Below are 17165 nucleotides of genomic sequence, written 5' to 3' on the forward strand. Positions count from 1 at the left end.
AACGTAATCCAATAGATAAGTGGAGGGCATGCCAGTGTGTTTTGACAAGATATTATTTGTTCAAATATATTTACTTACATCACCATAACAATTTTCAATACATATTTTTATCTCACATATATCACATCACAAAGAGTGCTACAGTAAAAATATCTCAAATAATTTACAATCACATCACACTACTATAATTGCCTCCCATCTAAATCGTGGGGAGGCTAGAAACACCTTGTTGTGACCTTCTGATTTATATTTTATAAATACAAAAAGTCAGCCTAAGTTTTCATGATTAAAAAAATGAAAAAATAAGTAATTACCAAAAAAAAAAGGAGTAATTAAATTAGCCTTGTCTCAACGAAATAGAGCGAAATTAAGCTAAGCCTAATTAGCCTTTTTTTATTGAAAATAGGAGTAATTGAAAATTCCTCAAATACATAATTGTCCCCATTTTTAGCCCTTAAAACATAGGCTCCATTTGGATTAGTTATTTTTGAAATTGTTTTTCAAAAACAGCAGTGTAGCATTTCATTTTCGAAATACAAGTCTGTTTGAATTAATTGTTTTTAGGATTATTTTTCAAAAACTATATGAAAAATTCTACTTTTGAGCAAGGTCCGATTGGAAAGCCGAGCGGTCCAGTATGAGTTATCTTTTCAGTAGCGGTCCAACTTGAGCCGCGCGTGAAATGGGCACTTTGCATGTGAGCGTGAGAAAATTCCCTATCTGTCTAGGTATAACCTACAGGTTTCATCGGGTCTGGTGGTCAGGTCACTAACACGAACAAACCGCCCACTCGCCCCTATCTGCTTCGGTCTCTCTCCCGAATTCTCTCGCATAAAAGCCCTCTCTCTCGTTCACTTTCCCTCCTTTTCTCTTCAACCTTTTTTGTTCCTCCCCCTTGTTTTTGATTTCTTTATTCCTTATTTGATCCATTTTCTAGGGTTTTAAGTTTCAATTTCTTCGCGATTTCGCCAAAGATGAATAATAACACCGGTAAAGGTCAGTTGGATGTGTCTGATCTCGGCTCCGCCCTCCCCGCTGCCGCCGCCGGTAATTTCCTGAGCCCAAAACCCTTTTCGCTGCTAGAAGCTGCCGGTCTTCGTAAGGTGGAGAAATAAATTTTGATAACATCTGTTGTTTTTATTAATCATTTCTTTTTGGCGGTAATTGCATGCAGCTTTAAGCGAGGAGGACCGTGCCGGTTTAGTTAATGCCCTCAAGGTTAGTTATTATTACTATTTTTGGTGTTTTTGTTTTTTCGAATTTGAACGTTTTCAATGGTGTTGTTCATTTTCTTTTTCTGGTGGTGGGGTGTATCTGAATTTTGGGGTTGCTTTTGTAGGATAAACTTCAGCATTTGGCTGGGGAGCATTCGGATATTATGGAGACTCTCTCTCCCAAGGTTCGAAAGCGTGTGGAATTTTTAAGAGAGCTTCAGGTACTTTATTGAATTTAAAACTTATAAGTTCAACTAAGCTTTAGAATTAATTTCTGCTGCCTGCTTTCAATTTTTTGTTCAGCATTGTTTTTTGATCTGGTGCTTTGGGTAGAAATGTTTTTTCCGATGTTTATTTCTATTTTGTGCTGGGTTCATCGTTTCACCGGAAGTAATTTTGGTGTAAAGTCGAAGCATTACTTACATGAATCTAAATGCGGCCTTGAAAGCCAAACCAACTTTAAGCTGGTTGTGCAAGGCAGTTGAGAAAAGCAAAAGCTCGAGATGGCAGGATGCTTGATTTTTGATAAGATGTTTAGAATTCAGTTTCACCTGATATAGGTTAACCGCTGTTGTCAACTCCTATATATAGGAGCTAATTGACTACCTTATTAGATTAAAAAGGGAAGAAGTGTCTGCGTGGAATAGACTTAATTGTGGCCTTGTATTCCATGTGTAAAACTGTATCTTGGTCCTCCCTGCATATGGAGATCTAACTCTTAAAACATTAAAGTAAAATCTATGGAATGCAGCACCACTGGAATCAGTTGCTCGTTGTGGGGTATGGATTCCTTTAGGAGTTCAAAAGCTACATATGCATGGACTAATACGTGGAAATTAGTCAAACTCGTGAGACTAGTGGGGCCAATAACGTTTTCAGGCCATTTATGAGGATTTGTTGATTTAGTAAAATCGCATGGCAAACCTTCACCAGCTGGAGTGATCTTCTGTTGTTAAGTATACTGCTTTGAGATTGTGGTAAAACATTTCTGTGTGCCCTTATACATGGTTATTTCTTCATGTGCAGAGCCAACATGATGAGCTGGAGTCAAAGTTCTTCGAAGAGAGGGCTGCACTGGAAGCTAAATACCAGAAGCTCTATGAACCACTCTATACAAAGGTGGTACTTTCTTTGTGCTGAATTAGGGGTTGTACTTTTCTTTGTCATCTGTTTCAAATGATGTCCCTTGAGCTCTAGTTATAATGTGAACTTCCAACCTAATATTGTATGCATCAAAAAAGGGTATGCTGCATGTTGCTATTATTTACCTGGTCTGACACAATAAACTGTATTGGTTACCAAGGTAGTTCAATCTGGGTAGATGAATCGCAATTGCATTCAGTGCTGCTTCTGTTTCTGTGTTAATGTTGCTATTTAAACTGCAGAGATACCAAATAGTTAATGGTGTTCTTGAAGTTGAAGGAGTTGGTGATGCTTCCAAGGGTGATGAGGGAGACAAAGGGACAGAAGGTGATATGCACATTCCAAATAGATTTATTTATAGCCTTCTTTGCGCTTCTTGTTAACTTGTTTATTTGTTTTGGGTGTATGTACGTGTCCGTGCCTCCTTTGCTCTCCCTTTTTGTCTTTTCAATTGCCTGTTGGCAAGTGGTTGTTTTAAGCCTTTCTTTGATTGTCATGCTGCATTCCATAACAGAAAAAGGTGTTCCCAACTTCTGGTTGATGGCGATGAAGACTAATGAAATATTGGCAGAAGAGGTAAATGATTGGATACCTTCTTTTATTTGGGTTTTTTTCTCTATGTTGAACATGTGACGGACTATCACTTCTCCCTTTGTTTAGATTTCAGAGCGTGATGAGGAGGCTCTAAAATATCTCAAGGATATCAAGTGGTGCAGGATTGATAGTCCGAAGGGTTTCAAGCTTGAGTTCTTTTTTGATGCTAATCCATTTTTCAAGAACACTGTCTTGACAAAAACTTATCACATGATTGATGATGATGAACCTATACTAGAGAAAGCTATAGGGTAAACTTCATTATCCTGCCTTATATGTAAGTCATGCTGATATTGATTACTGATTAGTGACATTTCTTGGATGTTGTAGGACGGAAATTGAATGGTGTCCTGGCAAATGCTTGACGCAGAAGGTTTTGAAGAAAAAGCCAAGAAAGGGGTCAAAGAACGTGAAACCTATAACTAAGACTGAAAATTGTGAAAGCTTTTTCAATTTCTTCAACCCTCCGCAAGTGCCTGAGGATGATGACGATATTGATGAGGATACTGTGAGTTCTTCTGCTTCACTTTTCACATTACAGCATATGGGCGCATGGAAAGTCCTTTGGGCTCTATTTATTCTGTCTTTCTTTGTTCTCACAGGCTGAAGAACTCCAGAACTCAATGGAGCAAGACTATGATATTGGGTGAGTTATTTATTTCTTCCATCATAGAATGCCTTGATTGATAGCCTATGATTGCCCTTCCTTCCTCAGGTTATCTAGTGCTCTGTTTACCAGTTTTTGTCGTTTTCAGCCAGGACGTGATTATGGGTGTTTTTGTGTAGTTCAACAATACGAGACAAAATTATTCCTCATGCTGTGTCATGGTTTACGGGTGAGGCTGTTCATGGAGATGATTTTGAAGATATGGATGATGATGAGGATGACGAGGATGATGAGGAGGAAGACGATGAAGATGAGGAGGTAGATGAAGAAGATGATGAGGATAAGGTGGATAGCAAGAATAGAAAGAAGGTAATAAGCTCCCATAAATAGGCAGTTTCATTGCTAAAGTTCTTTGCAGCAAACGTTTCTTGCAGACTTCTAATATTTATTGTTGTTTGTTGTCCTTTGTGTCTTGCAGTCTACCAGATCAAAGGTTAGGTGATGTAATGATGTTACTTCTCGACATAGTAGATGATAGTATGGCTATTGCCTAATGACTGCTTTATGTGACTTCTGAGTTGCTTCTATGAATTGCAGCCGAGTGTAAGATCACTAGGTCAGGAAGGTCATCAGACTGAACGCCCTCCAGAATGCAAGCAACAGTAGATGTAAATCCTAAATTGCTAAGCAGTTGAATGTGTATCGGGAGCAGTTTTATTGTCCTTGCTTGTTGATAGTTTTGCTTGTATTCATCCTGGTGTATTCTGAAGCCTTTTGTTTAATTTTCCCTGTCCCCGGCATTCCATCTTTCGTCGCCCCCCCCCCCCCTTCTCTTTTTAAGCTTCTACTGCTGTTGGGTTGATCTTGGCACCTTGAGATATGGTTGGGAGAATTGTGATATTTTCCCTTCTTATGTATTGGATTTTATGGTTTCTTATTTCTTTCTAATTTTCCATTTCTTTCTGTATATAATGTATGATCAAAGTGCATCAATTTGCCTGTTTCTCAACTGGTATTGCGCAGATTCTTAGTTTCACATTTAGTTCCGGGTAGTAGTTGGTACTGCGTTAGGGGGGGGGGGGGGGGGGTGGGGTGGAGAAAAAAAAAAAGCGGTTGGAACTAATGGAACCCTTGGATTACGCTCGAAGGCTATGTTAACTAGCATGTTAATTTTTGCTTGCCTTGTGTGGGATTCGATTCCTCTCACCACTTTGTATTCATTTTTTGTCCTTGGTTTGCTCTAAAGTTTACAAAGTCTAATTATAGAAAGTGATCATAGATAACAATTAAAACCGGTAAAAGTTATTTTTTGGGGTAATTATGAATTTTAGATTTTTTTGGTTATTTGATTATAAAAAAAATCCATAATCAGAATATAACAACAATCAAGAACATTATAAAAATTAAATTATTTAAAATTAGAATTTATAATGAGTTAAAATAATGAATTGAGAACAAGTCCATAATCTATTTAAGTTCGCAAGTCTCTAGGAAATTACGTCGTCCCATGTGTTGAAGACGCTAGAAAATTTGACTTCACATGAGAATGCTGCTTGAAGACGTGCATGTTATAATACGTGACTGAGGCTTAAGGACTTGTTTTGAGTCATGGTGGCTTAGAAATGCAATATGTTGTCTGGCAAATACGTACCTTTTCTATTTGATAATATTGAGAAATAAATGGAGGATTTTTAAATCTTTTGACATCCGATCAACATAATGAAGTAGGGAATGAGTTTTTCGACTTTTTTTTTTTAAATTTTTGGGCTAACTTTATTATTATTTTATGCCATCATTGCTAATGTTAGAAAAAGATTCAAACTAAACTCATCCCACTCTCGAAGATCAATTCTTTCGATTGATACTGGCGTTCTTCATGGTCCAAGCATTCATGCTTGAGATTGCGACGTTGGCCTTTCCATAATTGAAGACGTACAAGCGTGCCTCGTTGCCTAAAGCTTTAGTAGGATATACCCTTGAAGTGATGCATGCCTTGCCCTTTCCACCAAAGCTTTCCACTATTGAATGATCAATCTGCAAAAAAAAACACCATTCCTCCTCGTTAATCATAAATTCCTTTTTTTTTTTTTTTGGGGTCTGTGTTATATATTATATCAAGCCCAGCGTAAAGAAGATTTCGCACCAAGCTCCTCAAAGATAATTCTTCGTGCAAAGGATCCACGTCCAGAAATGCCCCATAAGTCGTCTTATCTGGTTTTTCATTGAGCGAGGACCTGTAGAGAGACGTGACGTCACGTGGGATGATGAGAATTCGGAAAATTCTTAACAAGAAAGAAGCAAAATATCAGTTTTAGATTAGGATTACATGCGAAGTGTGGTGATTAATATTACCTGCTCTGATCACTGCACATCAGCACCACATATTTGTTCCGGGCTTTGAAAATTCTAAAGAAGACGGCCGTATATTCCTGCAGATCCTTTGAAGCCAAAACTTTTAGTCCAAATGGTCCTGTCCCTCCTCTGACTGATGCACCCTTTTGACTACACAGCAGTTGGGGGTCCGTCCAACTTGGGTCGAGTGCATCAGCTTGCTCCAACTGGGATGCTACTTGGAACGACACATCTACATCCGCCTGTCAAGAAAAACAACCAGTCACATTCTAGCATTCATTAGATAGACTATTCTTTTTTTTTTTTGGTTCAGTTTGAATGTCACATTCTTATTAGTGGTCCGAAGACAAGGATTCGAAGACTAAATCCTAAACGCGGAAGTACTAAATCACCAAATATCTTTTGGGTTAAAATTCATATCCGGAAGAAGGAATTTGACTAACTTAGTAAGAAAATGTCCAATCTAATTATTCAGTCTACTTACTTGGGCAGCTTTGATGCCTTGAACTTCTAGTGTGGATCCGCTCTTGAGCAGCGTAAGAGGATAGCCAACTTTTTTTTGTCGTAGCGTTTCAATCTCTGAAATTGGCCACTGGACCAGTTGTTTTCCTGATTTATCTAGCCATATCAGCCTAGGAATTGCCTGAAAAATCAATGCAGCTTTGTCAATTACAACGCCTCTATTAATCTTTTGGATGGCTTCTCGTCAGATCAGATTAACTGGTAGAAGACGGTGCTTTACCTGAACTCCGGACCATCCCTGAGCAATATAATCTTCTCGAGATAATGACTCGTTGATCCAACCCCAAAGAATTCTTCGCTTCTTCAAACTATCGTAGAATGTTTTTGAAGCATAGAACTTCCCATAATCGTATCTCAAGCCTGAAAACTTTTCTGCAGCTCCAGCATTCGGCACGAAAACATCCTTGGAATGCACATATGTTCCAATCGCGTACTGATCGTGCTTGGTGTCATCCAGGCTTACCTTGAGAACATGTTTAACGCCTTCGCCAATGGTTGATGTGTCTAAACCAATAGGGCTGCTCGAAACAGGGTAAAAATCAGGGCATTCCCACATTCCAGTGCCTTGTATTGAATACAGTGGGTGCTGAGCTTTGGTCCAACGAACAAAATCCTTGCTTCTGTACAGAAGTGCTTTTCCTCGACGATTTAATTTATTTCCAACGATGACTCTCCATCGGCCATCAGGGCCCAACCAGGCAGTAGTTGGGTCTCTGAATGAGCTTGAATTGATTTTGTTCTCTGGAGTCGGAGTCATCAGTGGATTGTAAGGCGATTTGACCCATTCTATCAGGTATGGGTCAGAAAGATTTCTGGGGACAGCAAGATTTTGAACTTGCTGGTTCTTAGGGTCTATGCCAGTGTAGAGAATGGCTGGGTTTTCCCCTCGAAGCATTGTCGTTGATCCTGACCAGCAACCATTCACATCACCCTTCTGAGACGGAAAAATGGCTGCTTTGTGAGGGTTCCAGTTGATTAAATCTTTAGAGGTGGAGTGAGCCCAAACAATGTTCCCCCAATCTGGACCGAGTGGATTGTACTGGTAGAATAGATGGTAAAGTCCCTTGTAAACCGTTGGTCCTGAAAGGGTAAAGGAAAATTGTCAGTGTCTGGGAAGCCATCATTCTGTGGTTAAAATCTGATTTCTAGTTGCATATTAATCTGTCTTCCTCTGACTAGTGAACTTGGTCCTAAGAACATGAGCAACAAGGATAATGGCAAAAGCCAAAAGACTCGAACAAAGGGCATTAAGAAACTCCTGGATTCCTGCAAAAGACCAGGTTTTCAGCTGGGTAAGGAGATTGCAAAGCTGTTCGTAAGCAGAAAGAATGCCAGCCAGGTAACTCGAAATGGTCAGTGCTTAAGAACCAATCATGTTCATGCATACATCCAAAAAGGAACTCCAGTCTTGGAATTTGAGCGGTCAAATGTAGACGCACGAGGAGTGAGTTTTTCTACTCCATAGCCATCATCTTTTACTTTTGTTAAGCACAAGTTTGAATCCAACTCTCTCAAACAATTTCAACCATAACAAATTCGTCTCTGATCCTCTTTAAGCTGTCAGCTACGAATCTTCATTACATGGCAAAGAAGGATACACCTCTTTAAGGTGTTCGTCTGATTTTAAGAAGGAATATGGATGGCCTTTAAGACTCAAACACGAGGAAATAGACGAGAAGAGAACAAAACTCACCATTAGGATCTGCCATTGCGAGATGCACCGTGACGACGTTGACGCCAAAACAAATGGGAGGACGAAAAACAAGAATCTCACGCGTTAGAGAAGTTAAAACAATACAACCAAATAGTGGTGCAAATCGTTTGTCTTTCCTTCCTTAGAAAATTATTACTAACAATTAACAAGACAAAAATTTACCGTTCATCCAGTTCTTGGGAGGTTGGAAGTGATAAGAAGTTCTGTAAGTTTGACTTGGAGATGCAGGTTGAAGAGATGCAAGATTTCTGTAAACTCTGTGGGATGCTTCAGCTTCAAGAATGCCATGTCCGAGCACTATCATCCAGCACAGGCACATTAGCCAGAGGTAAAAGCTAGCCATGATCGCCACAGATTTTGGCTACACTTGGAAGAAACTGACTGAATTATGGCCTGTTATATAGGATTTCCAAGTTGAAGCTGACCAATAAATAATCTAGCGTGGACCAAGACGACAGCTGAAAATATCAATTGAGTTTAGTGGCAATTTGGTCAATCCTGAGTTTAGTGCCCATTGTTATGTTGACCGCCACTGAAAAAAAAAATTTAATTTATCACTTACGAGAGGGCATCTTGTTGTTAAGAAATGAACCCCGGGGGGAGGGGGGGGGGGGGGTCATTGACCATTCGAGTTGCCTAAATAAAAGAATATGAAAAATTGGCTGTCGCACGAATGATTGACGTGGTAGTATCCGCGCAATTAGGGAATTGTCCGCATATGCATCTTCCTCTTACAATTTCTTTTTTTATATGTAAGCAATTATAATTTTTTTTTATATGTTATTCACTTAATTAAAGATGTATTGTTTTTCTTTGGGTCCAACAAACGTTATTCGGAACTATCGTTTAAGATTGACAGCACAGACTGGTAACTTAATATGATTATGGCCACATTACACTACTATTGTCTAAGAAAGAAAGGAAAAGAGAAATACAAACACGGCAATCTCGAGTAATCGTAAATGTCTACCACTGTCAATGTATTATTGTTTAGTTCACCATGCAAACCAAAAACTGCTAGCCTTTTTTGAATCCATGTGAAAAGAAAAATTAGAGTTTTGAACAAACCGAATACTTGGCTCGCGTCCAAACTTTACTTACTCGTGTGTATGTGACCAAATCTATATTCATTTTTTGTCACGAAAAATGTAGGTTCTGAATCTTTTTTTTTTTATACATAAAAAAAAAAAAAAAATGAGTACGCGTGGGTCATATTGCAATTCCAAGCTAAAAAGCAATCAAAAATTTAAGTTAGAACCAAAAAAAAAGCTGCGCATATGTGTTGAGATGTGTACTACACTAGCATGTTTTAAAAAATACGTATTACTCGAAGTCATCAAAGAGTAAATTTCTGTTTTAGCAACAGACATGAAGTTATTTATAATAACATATTATTATTATAGAATGTGCAGTACCTTGCGTTTTGACAGTTTTTTTGATTAATAATCCGTCTTCACGTGGCTCCCAAAATTCAACGATGTTCTAGATAATAAAATAAGATGTGTAGACTTTTTGAATGCTAACGTTCTTGCTACTAGTATAGATTGAATTTGGAAGTATTAATATATACCAAATCTTGGAATCGAACGGAGGATTTGCTGGCGGATTCTCCCGGTCGGTCGGATGTTTCTATCAGTCAGTCAACAACGGACATGGTCATAGAGACACGCAGAAAATGGAAGAAGAAAAAGATGGGCTGGAACGATGAATTTGACTGCTGCTGCTAGTTGCTCATGGGCCTAAGGGATACCAAAGGTGACGCGGCACCACCGTCCCCATGGATTCTCACTGCTCTTTTTTATAGGACTGTGCAGCATGGAGCCTTGTACATGCATTGACCTACGGACTGACTGTTGATCTCGTTCAAAAAATTAGTTTACGAATTGCTTTAATAAAAAATGTTTTAAAGAATTTTTTTGGCCTCTTTATTTATCTATTTCCTCTCTTTTATTTTATTTTTTTTTTGTGAGGGAAAGAGTTAAGCTTTAAACTTTTTATTTCCTTCGATTGCCTGTGTGATGGAGATTCCTATTCCAAGTTCAACACCAGCGTAACCAGAAAGATACCTTTTTTTTATATTATAAACCCGTAGAAAGGTACCTTTTTATATTCCGAGTTCCCTTTCTTTTTCATTTTTCCTTTTAAATTAAACCCGTGGAAGGTTACCCTAGAGCTGGCAATTTGTCCCAAGTCCCAATGGGCTACCCATGCCCAAAGGAACTTTGGGCGGGATGGGTATTATAATTTGGTATTGGGTTTAATTTGGGACACATCCCAACTATACCCATTAATGAATGGGAAATACTTGGGTACCCATTGGGCTCAAATGGCAAGGGCTCCGTTTGGATTAGCTGTTTTTGGTAGGTGTTTTTGAAATATTTTATTGTAGCCGTGTATATGAAAAATTTTTACTATAAAATTTTTTTGAAATATTTGATATACTAATATGGATGGGATGTTTCTTGAGTTATTGTATATTACTGTAACATTGTATTTGAAAAACTTATTTTTTGAAAAAATAGTCAATCCAAACGGAGTCTTAGATTCAAAAATTATCTTTAACAATTTTTATAGTCATACCAGCGAATATAATCTAGTAATCTTCTTAGTCATTATCCACAAGAATTTCCAGCATTTCAGTTAGTTTAGACCTGTCATCCTTGGACAATGATGAGGATAAATATTCAACATCCTAAGGACCTTGGCCATCTTGATATATGTTGGAATATGGCTGTATATCTATCTTTTCCTTTATTTGTTAATCCAATTTTTGGTGGGAATCTTGAGTATAAAGCACTTGCATGCTTATTTAATAAAACTAAAAGAAATTTAATAAATCAAAAATATTAAAATTATATAAAAAATAAAAAATGAATTAAAGGAAAAAAAATATGTAGAAAATGAATTTGGGTATTGGACGGGATGAATCTAAACCCATCCCAAAATGATCCCGCCCAAGTTAGTCCCAAAACACATATGGGTAAGGTTGGACCCAAACCCATATGACTCGGTTCCATCTCAAACCCAAGCAAATCCCGCCCATCCCGCCCATTTTGCCACACCTCTAGGTTACCCCAACACGATCTTCAGTCTCTTTAATTTAATCCACAGCTGAACCAAAAAAAATGGTGGGTTTTCTGGGAATGACAGCCCGACCTCGCACTGCTCCGACTTCACTTGCCTCCCTTACCCGCTCCACCCGCCGAATTTCGTGCGTTAAAAATACTTCAATTTCTTTTTCAAGAAACGGGTTCTCTCGGTTTCACCATTTCCTCAGAGCTTCTCTTCATTCAACTCCCCCTAGTATGCGTCTCGTCCCTTGACTTTCCCCTCATGATTTCAGTTTTCAACGAAGCATGTTTAAAGCTTCACTTTTTGTTTTAATCCACTAATCATTTGATTAAGGGCTCTATTTCAAAATCTTCAGTTTGGCAGCTATGTTCTGAGTTCATGCATTTTGATAGTTTAATTTTTTTTTTTCTCCCTTGTAAGAAACATTTCTGATTTCTTTATTGGTGTCCATGCTTTTATTAATTCCTTAATTCACATTGTATGTATTTCTAAATTGACCATCACTCCCAAGTTAGAGATTTTGTTGGCGAATGGGGGAGTCTCGGTGCCTTCTGCTTTTAGCTAGAAGGTTGGTGTGAAGTTTTTGAAGCACGTTAGACTGAACTTGTCCTGCTGTTGAACTATAGGTTACTGTGTATTGTTAGAATGTCGTAGGCCACTGTGTGTCCTAGCCAGAACGAGCTGTAAGATTTGGTCTTTGCGGTGTTTCTTATCAGTAATTCAGCGTGTAATTTGTTTTATCTGCTCTAGTGTGCTCTATACATAATCTTTCTAAACAAAAAGAAGTTAGCAGTCTAGTCACTTTACTTGTGCAATTTGTTCCAATGTTCCTTGGCATATTCTTATATGTTTTGTAACACCTAAAACCATTACAGGCCCTGCAACTTCCAAGGCTGCATTACAAATTTTACCAGAGCAACCTGAAGTTGTATTTGTAGGGACAGGAACTAGTGAAGGAATCCCCCGTGTTAGCTGCCTCACTAATCCTACAAAGACCTGTCCAGTAATTCTGCAACCATTCTATATTGTGGAACTTTGATTGTTTACTCCATTTTTAGGAATATTTGTTTTAAAAAAAAAGAAAATTCTCTTTTTATTGCCATTTTTACAGGTTTGCGCACAAGCTGCAGAACCTGGTAACAGAAATAGGAGGCTTAATACGAGCCTACTTATTCGTTTTCCCAGGCCCTCTGGAAAATGTAACATTCTTATAGATGCTGGCAAGTATGTTACAGAAGCTTTTATTATTTGCTTTCAGGAAAAACAGTAGTATTTTGATCATTCCTCCAAGTCATAGTTGTCTTGATAGTATGAGAATACATCCTATGTGGACTTGTATTTTGAGACTTCATAAGCAAATGAGCTTGATGTTTCCTGGTGAGTAGGATGAGAACTCTAGATGCTATATGGTAGGGTGAGTGCAGTCACTTGTCAGTCAGGACCAACTTTTAGCATGTAGATGCTCCCTCCTAGCATCTGCCAGACTGCCGGTCATAGGCATTGTCTGTTAGATGCTTATAAGGTTTCTTATGTTTCCTCTGTATCCTTCTCCTTTTCACCTTCTGTGTCATGTTTCTCAGCATTTTATCTTGAAACCAAAGACATTCTCTTCTTACCTCTGATTCTTTCCCCTTCAACTCAAACCTTGGTTAAGCCAGCTGGACGTAATTGATTTGATATTGTCTTGAAAATTTTCTTAAAAACACACCATATTTTGTTATCAGGAGAAGAATCTGGGCTTGAATCATTTAAACCTATAAAATGGGATTTCTGATGCAGTGGCATCTGATATTTTTACTAATTTGCTAGTGACTTTTTGCTCTACATAAACAATGTTAAATAGAAGAATGATAGTTTAAAGACAAGAACCAAGAGCATAGATCAATTTAGAAGGAATAATAAGAAGAGGAAATAAGGTATATAATTGTTATGGTTTCATGTATTCTTTGAATTGAGATTTGTCAACCATCTGTTGAGCAAGAAAAGTCCTTTCTTTATGCAGGTTCTTCTACCACAGCGCCCTAAGATGGTTTCCTACTTTTGGGTAAGCTGTTTCTAATTGAATCTCCAGCTGCCATCATATGAGGTCAATAAGACACTTAATTCTGTCAGATATTTTGTAATTGGAACTTGTGTCTCTTCTAGTTCATTTCACAACTGGATGAATCTGAGACATGATATTAATGTGAATAAGTTCACCACATTGTTTTCTCATCTAATAATCAGTGTATCTACAAACATTATCAATAGTAAAGTTGGAAGTGACAATGGATTGATGATTTGTTGAATAAGTAGCCATTCCCTATGCTGCTTGTTCCAATATATGTCCTTTCGGGTTATAGCAATTACTGTTTGGTATAATTAAACCTGTCCTATATGTTCATTAGAAATGGAGATGACTGGTCTTAATGGTTTAACTGGAGATCTACAAGGGGGATTAACTTATTTGACTTTTAATTTTTCTCTTCACCCTGTAATATTTCTGGTGCATTCACGACTATGTCAGTTGTTTGTGAGATATTTTATACAACATATGTCAAATTTCACTTTTGATAGTTAATATTGAAAGATTGCACATTGGATTTTGGACATGTTAGCTTTAAGACATACTCCACTTATTAGAGATTGCACCTGTTTAAATACCAGAACGAATATTCACTCTTCAATTACAGATAAGCTTTCTCTTAGGATTACATAGGACCAATGTATCGATTTTAAGATAAAGGAACTGCAGAGCATTACTGTTTGGGGAGGAGAGTGGTCTCCGTTTTCAATCAATGAGTATAATTACCTTTGGTACTTCCAGTCCGTCTTTTTCTGCTCTTTTACTGTAAGTAAGAAGTGCCATCGTCATTTCTAAGCTCCACTGCCTCTTAAAGACATTGTTCTGTAGCTTGGCTCGAAGTTTCGAGTGAATATTTCTTTTCAGTTGCTTCATCTCTCTGTTTCTGCTCTTACGAAGCAAGTAGTAAAGTTGTGAAATGTCATGCCTGTTCAAATTGATATGGAATATCATCTATATGGCTTTCTTGACTAGATGCATTTTTTGCAGGGTAAGAACAATTGATGCAGTTATTATTACTCATTCTCATGCTGATGCAATTGGAGGTCTCTGGCATGCATGCCTTTTGATCTTTACTTAGATGTGATGGATAGGTTTATTAGTTCCTTTTCAGTTTCTTTCTTGTGAATTAAACTGAATCATATACTGAAGTTTGTGTTGTTCAGGTCTGGATGATCTTCGTGATTGGACAAACAATGTCCAGCCATCTATTCCCATTTATGTTGCAATGCGTGACTTTGAGGTCCGAATTTTACTTCAACCTGCTGAAGCACATCTCCCTTTCTCTGTTGAGTTTTCAATCTATATGCCCATGTGCCCTTAAGGTTTTGTATAGTGCTCTATTTATGTGCATGACTTATCATAGATAGTCTACTGGTGTTCAAATTTTTATTACATTCAAGCTAAGGATGCTTCTTTTACAGAAATATGCGAATCTCCTCTTCCCCCCCCCCCCCCCCAAAAAAAACCCAACCCAACCCAACACCTTTGAGTTTCTTGTGCCATACCTCTGAAATTATTGTGTCATGTTTTGTAGTATAGTAAATTTGGTTGTTAAGTTTCCCTTATTTTTAGATGAAATTTTAAAAAGCTGTTCCTGATTCCTTTGGTAGTTCTGCACCCGGTGAATTGGTCCATTGGCGATTGGTGGCTATTCTGTGAAGTAAAAGCTAGCCTGTGCTGCACTTTTGTCACCAGTCGTGTTGTAATTGGTTGCCTCAAGCATAGGGAAGATCAAATAGGGTCTCTTTTGGGTTGAAAAATCCTAAGAAATATGCATGGAAGCATATAATTTTTTATCTAATTGCAATCACGCTTTTGTTACGCTTTTGTTATATGTATATACTCTGCAGTTTCCCTTAAAATATTTTCAAGAGATGCTTAATGTTTTTGGTTCATCATAATGTAATGAGATGACAATAATTTCAAGCAAGAAAATACTTCACAGGCCTTCTCACAACGTATCATGTTTTGTCTATAATGCAGGTGATGAAGAAAACTCACTATTATTTAGTTGATACCAGTGTTATCGTTCCTGGTGCCGCTGTCTCAGAATTGCAATTTAACATTATCCACGAGGAACCTTTCATTGTACATGACCTTAAGGTCAGAATTTCTCACTCTTTTGTTCATTATTAGAGTGCGCTTCCTTTTGCAGCTTTTCAAACAGTTGTCATGCTGAGAGTTTGGGCATCCTTGTGAGTTCTCTTCTAACATGTTGATAATGATAACCTATTTTGACTTCTGATAGAGAGATATGATGACATTAGCTGTGTGTTGGACCATGTTTCTAGGCTATTTATTAGATGGTACTGGTTTTCGTGTTTCTAAATGGTATCTGTCACTATCAATTTGATGATTGCTGGAAATATAACACTTTTGCATGCATTCATCAGAAACCCCATTATATTCGATCAGTTGATCATGAGTTATTTCTTTCAGACATGAGAACCTGAAAAATGTTGGAGATCATTGCAAAATACTCAAATCTGTAATCACAATGACAAATTGTGAATTAATTTCTTTATGATAAGAATTAAGTTGGGGATGACAAGCCTTGAGCTGCCTGCAGGAGCAACATTATGCTCCGTCACTTTTGAGCTGTCCAGTTGTGTTATTAGTTTCTATTTTTGGGGAAGAGAGATGGTGGTTCTGAGGTGTTATGGTAGCTTTCTTAGTGGCGTGAACACCTTAGAGACCTGTATGTTTTTATCCTGCTTTCTTTCTACGTGCATCTTGTCATTTTGCGTATGATTTAACATTTGTTGGCATTTGTTTTGCCGCACTCTGCCAAGTACCTAGTTTATTTTGTGTTTCTTTCATCAGTTCACACCTCTACCTGTCTGGCATGGAAAGAATTACCGTTCTCTGGGTTTTCGTTTTGGCAATATTTGTTATATCAGGTAAATGGTTTGACGAGTACTCGAAGTTTTTGCCGTCTATCACATAAAGGGATGTTGCTAATCCTTCCTGCACAAATATGCAGTGATGTCAGTGAAATCCCTGAAGAAACTTACCCACTTCTGGAGGACTGTGAACTCCTTATCCTGGTCTCTCTCTATATTTATATTTCATTTATGTATACTTTTTGGCATATCCGGATTGACTGGAGCCAATGCTCCGTGCCATTTTGTTTGTAGGACGCCCTTAGGCCCGACCGATCTTCTTCGACACATTTTGGACTTCCAAGGGTGTGTAACCTGGTCTTCCATTGGAACCTTGGAAATTTTATATTCTTTTCACTGAACATCTGTGCTTTGATGCTCCAGGCACTGGATGAAGTCAGGAAAATTCAACCCAGAAGAACGCTTTTCACTGGTATGATGCATCTAATGGATCACGAGAAAGTGAATGAAGATCTCAGAAAATTGAGGGAGACTGAAGGCCTTGACATGCAACTCAGTTATGACGGGCTTCGGGTGCCAGTAAACCTATAAAATTTTGATCATGGTTGGAGCTAGGAGATGAGGAAAATGTCAACTTTCAAAATTGTAAAGAACAAAATTTTGATTCTGGTGAGTGGCTCAGATTCCTAAAGGCGTGTTTTTGATGGACCAAATAAAATTTTGACTATGGCACTTAACAATCTCGCTTCAAAATATTGTGGATTTTCTCCGTTATTCCGGATGAAACTTTCTACCCTGCATGGTACAGAATAGAGTCTTCAACGCAACCAAAAATACAAAAAACAAGGAAAATTGAATGAGAAGGAGCCCTGCCCTGCAAAGTTTTCGTCAATAATTCTCCCCTGAGTTGCCCCCATGCCGTGACCGCTGCTGACCCGTGATCCGATCCCATATTGATGACTTCGACTGCCAGATTTTCAGTTCTACGTTCAGTCTTATTTCGAACAGTTTTGACTCTTTGAGTAAGTGGGGTGGGCCT

The 17165-nt window shown here is 38.1% G+C and overlaps 3 protein-coding genes across 9 annotated transcripts; 2 read left to right on the forward strand and 1 right to left on the reverse strand.

Moving 5' to 3' along the window:
• The first annotated feature begins 741 nt into the window (after positions 1–741).
• Positions 742–4495, forward strand: LOC140003696 (nucleosome assembly protein 1;4-like). 2 transcript variants are annotated; one of them, XM_027270738.2, is made up of 12 exons: positions 742–1047; positions 1175–1218; positions 1340–1435; positions 2241–2333; positions 2600–2684; positions 2872–2933; positions 3018–3202; positions 3282–3459; positions 3554–3597; positions 3738–3927; positions 4037–4056; positions 4156–4495. In XM_027270738.2, exons 1-12 carry the CDS (start codon positions 975–977, stop codon positions 4163–4165), a joined length of 1080 nt encoding a protein of 359 aa, XP_027126539.2. In that variant the 5' UTR covers positions 742–974; the 3' UTR covers positions 4166–4495. The 2 variants fall into 2 exon arrangements, with proteins under 2 accessions (XP_027126539.2, XP_071901340.1); XM_072045239.1 differs by having other exon boundaries at positions 743–1047; positions 4037–4051.
• Positions 4496–5190: 695 nt separating this feature from the next.
• On the reverse strand, positions 5191–8518 carry LOC140005076 (beta-fructofuranosidase, insoluble isoenzyme CWINV1-like). Its single transcript, XM_072045240.1, has 7 exons — positions 8309–8518; positions 8126–8134; positions 6653–7512; positions 6395–6553; positions 5911–6152; positions 5702–5792; positions 5191–5592 (listed from the first exon to the last, which is right to left on the reverse strand). Exons 1-7 carry the CDS (start codon positions 8487–8489, stop codon positions 5404–5406), a joined length of 1731 nt encoding a protein of 576 aa, XP_071901341.1. The 5' UTR covers positions 8490–8518; the 3' UTR covers positions 5191–5403.
• Positions 8519–11236: 2718 nt separating this feature from the next.
• LOC113741864 (putative hydrolase C777.06c) lies at positions 11237–16866 on the forward strand. Of its 6 annotated transcripts, none has more exons than XM_072045242.1 (11): positions 11237–11449; positions 12094–12221; positions 12300–12442; positions 13221–13262; positions 14271–14326; positions 14447–14568; positions 15267–15386; positions 16107–16183; positions 16267–16330; positions 16421–16471; positions 16550–16866. In XM_072045242.1, the coding sequence occupies exons 1-11, from the start codon at positions 11272–11274 to the stop codon at positions 16715–16717; spliced, it is 1149 nt and encodes a 382-aa protein (XP_071901343.1). In that variant the 5' UTR covers positions 11237–11271; the 3' UTR covers positions 16718–16866. The 6 variants fall into 6 exon arrangements, with proteins under 6 accessions (XP_071901343.1, XP_071901346.1, XP_071901347.1 ...); XM_072045245.1 differs by having other exon boundaries at positions 14447–14523; XM_072045246.1 differs by having other exon boundaries at positions 12330–12442; positions 14447–14523.
• The last annotated feature ends 299 nt before the right edge of the window (positions 16867–17165 follow it).

The sequence above is a fragment of the Coffea arabica genome, chromosome 4c, assembly GCF_036785885.1.
Source record: "Coffea arabica cultivar ET-39 chromosome 4c, Coffea Arabica ET-39 HiFi, whole genome shotgun sequence".
Taxonomy (NCBI): domain Eukaryota; kingdom Viridiplantae; phylum Streptophyta; class Magnoliopsida; order Gentianales; family Rubiaceae; genus Coffea; species Coffea arabica.

Bases quoted from the DNA above. Each gene is read 5' to 3' on its own strand.
- LOC140003696 (XM_072045239.1), top strand. From the start codon at position 975: ATGAATAATAACACCGGTAAAGGTCAGTTGGATGTGTCTGATCTCGGC. The intron at 1,219-1,339 runs GTTAGTTATTAT...TTGCTTTTGTAG, and splicing joins GTTTAGTTAATGCCCTCAAG to GATAAACTTCAGCATTTGGC. The intron at 3,460-3,553 runs GTGAGTTCTTCT...TTGTTCTCACAG, and splicing joins ACGATATTGATGAGGATACT to GCTGAAGAACTCCAGAACTC.
- LOC140005076 (XM_072045240.1), bottom strand. From the start codon at position 8,489: ATGGCTAGCTTTTACCTCTGGCTAATGTGCCTGTGCTGGATGATAGTG. The intron at 6,153-6,394 runs GTAAGTAGACTG...TTTTCTTGACAG, and splicing joins AAGGCATCAAAGCTGCCCAA to GCGGATGTAGATGTGTCGTT. The intron at 5,793-5,910 runs GTAATATTAATC...GTCTCTCTACAG, and splicing joins ATGTGCAGTGATCAGAGCAG to GTCCTCGCTCAATGAAAAAC.
- LOC113741864 (XM_072045241.1), top strand. From the start codon at position 11,272: ATGGTGGGTTTTCTGGGAATGACAGCCCGACCTCGCACTGCTCCGACT. The intron at 14,327-14,446 runs GTCTCTGGCATG...TGTGTTGTTCAG, and splicing joins TCATGCTGATGCAATTGGAG to GTCTGGATGATCTTCGTGAT. The intron at 14,569-15,266 runs GTTGAGTTTTCA...TCTATAATGCAG, and splicing joins AAGCACATCTCCCTTTCTCT to GTGATGAAGAAAACTCACTA.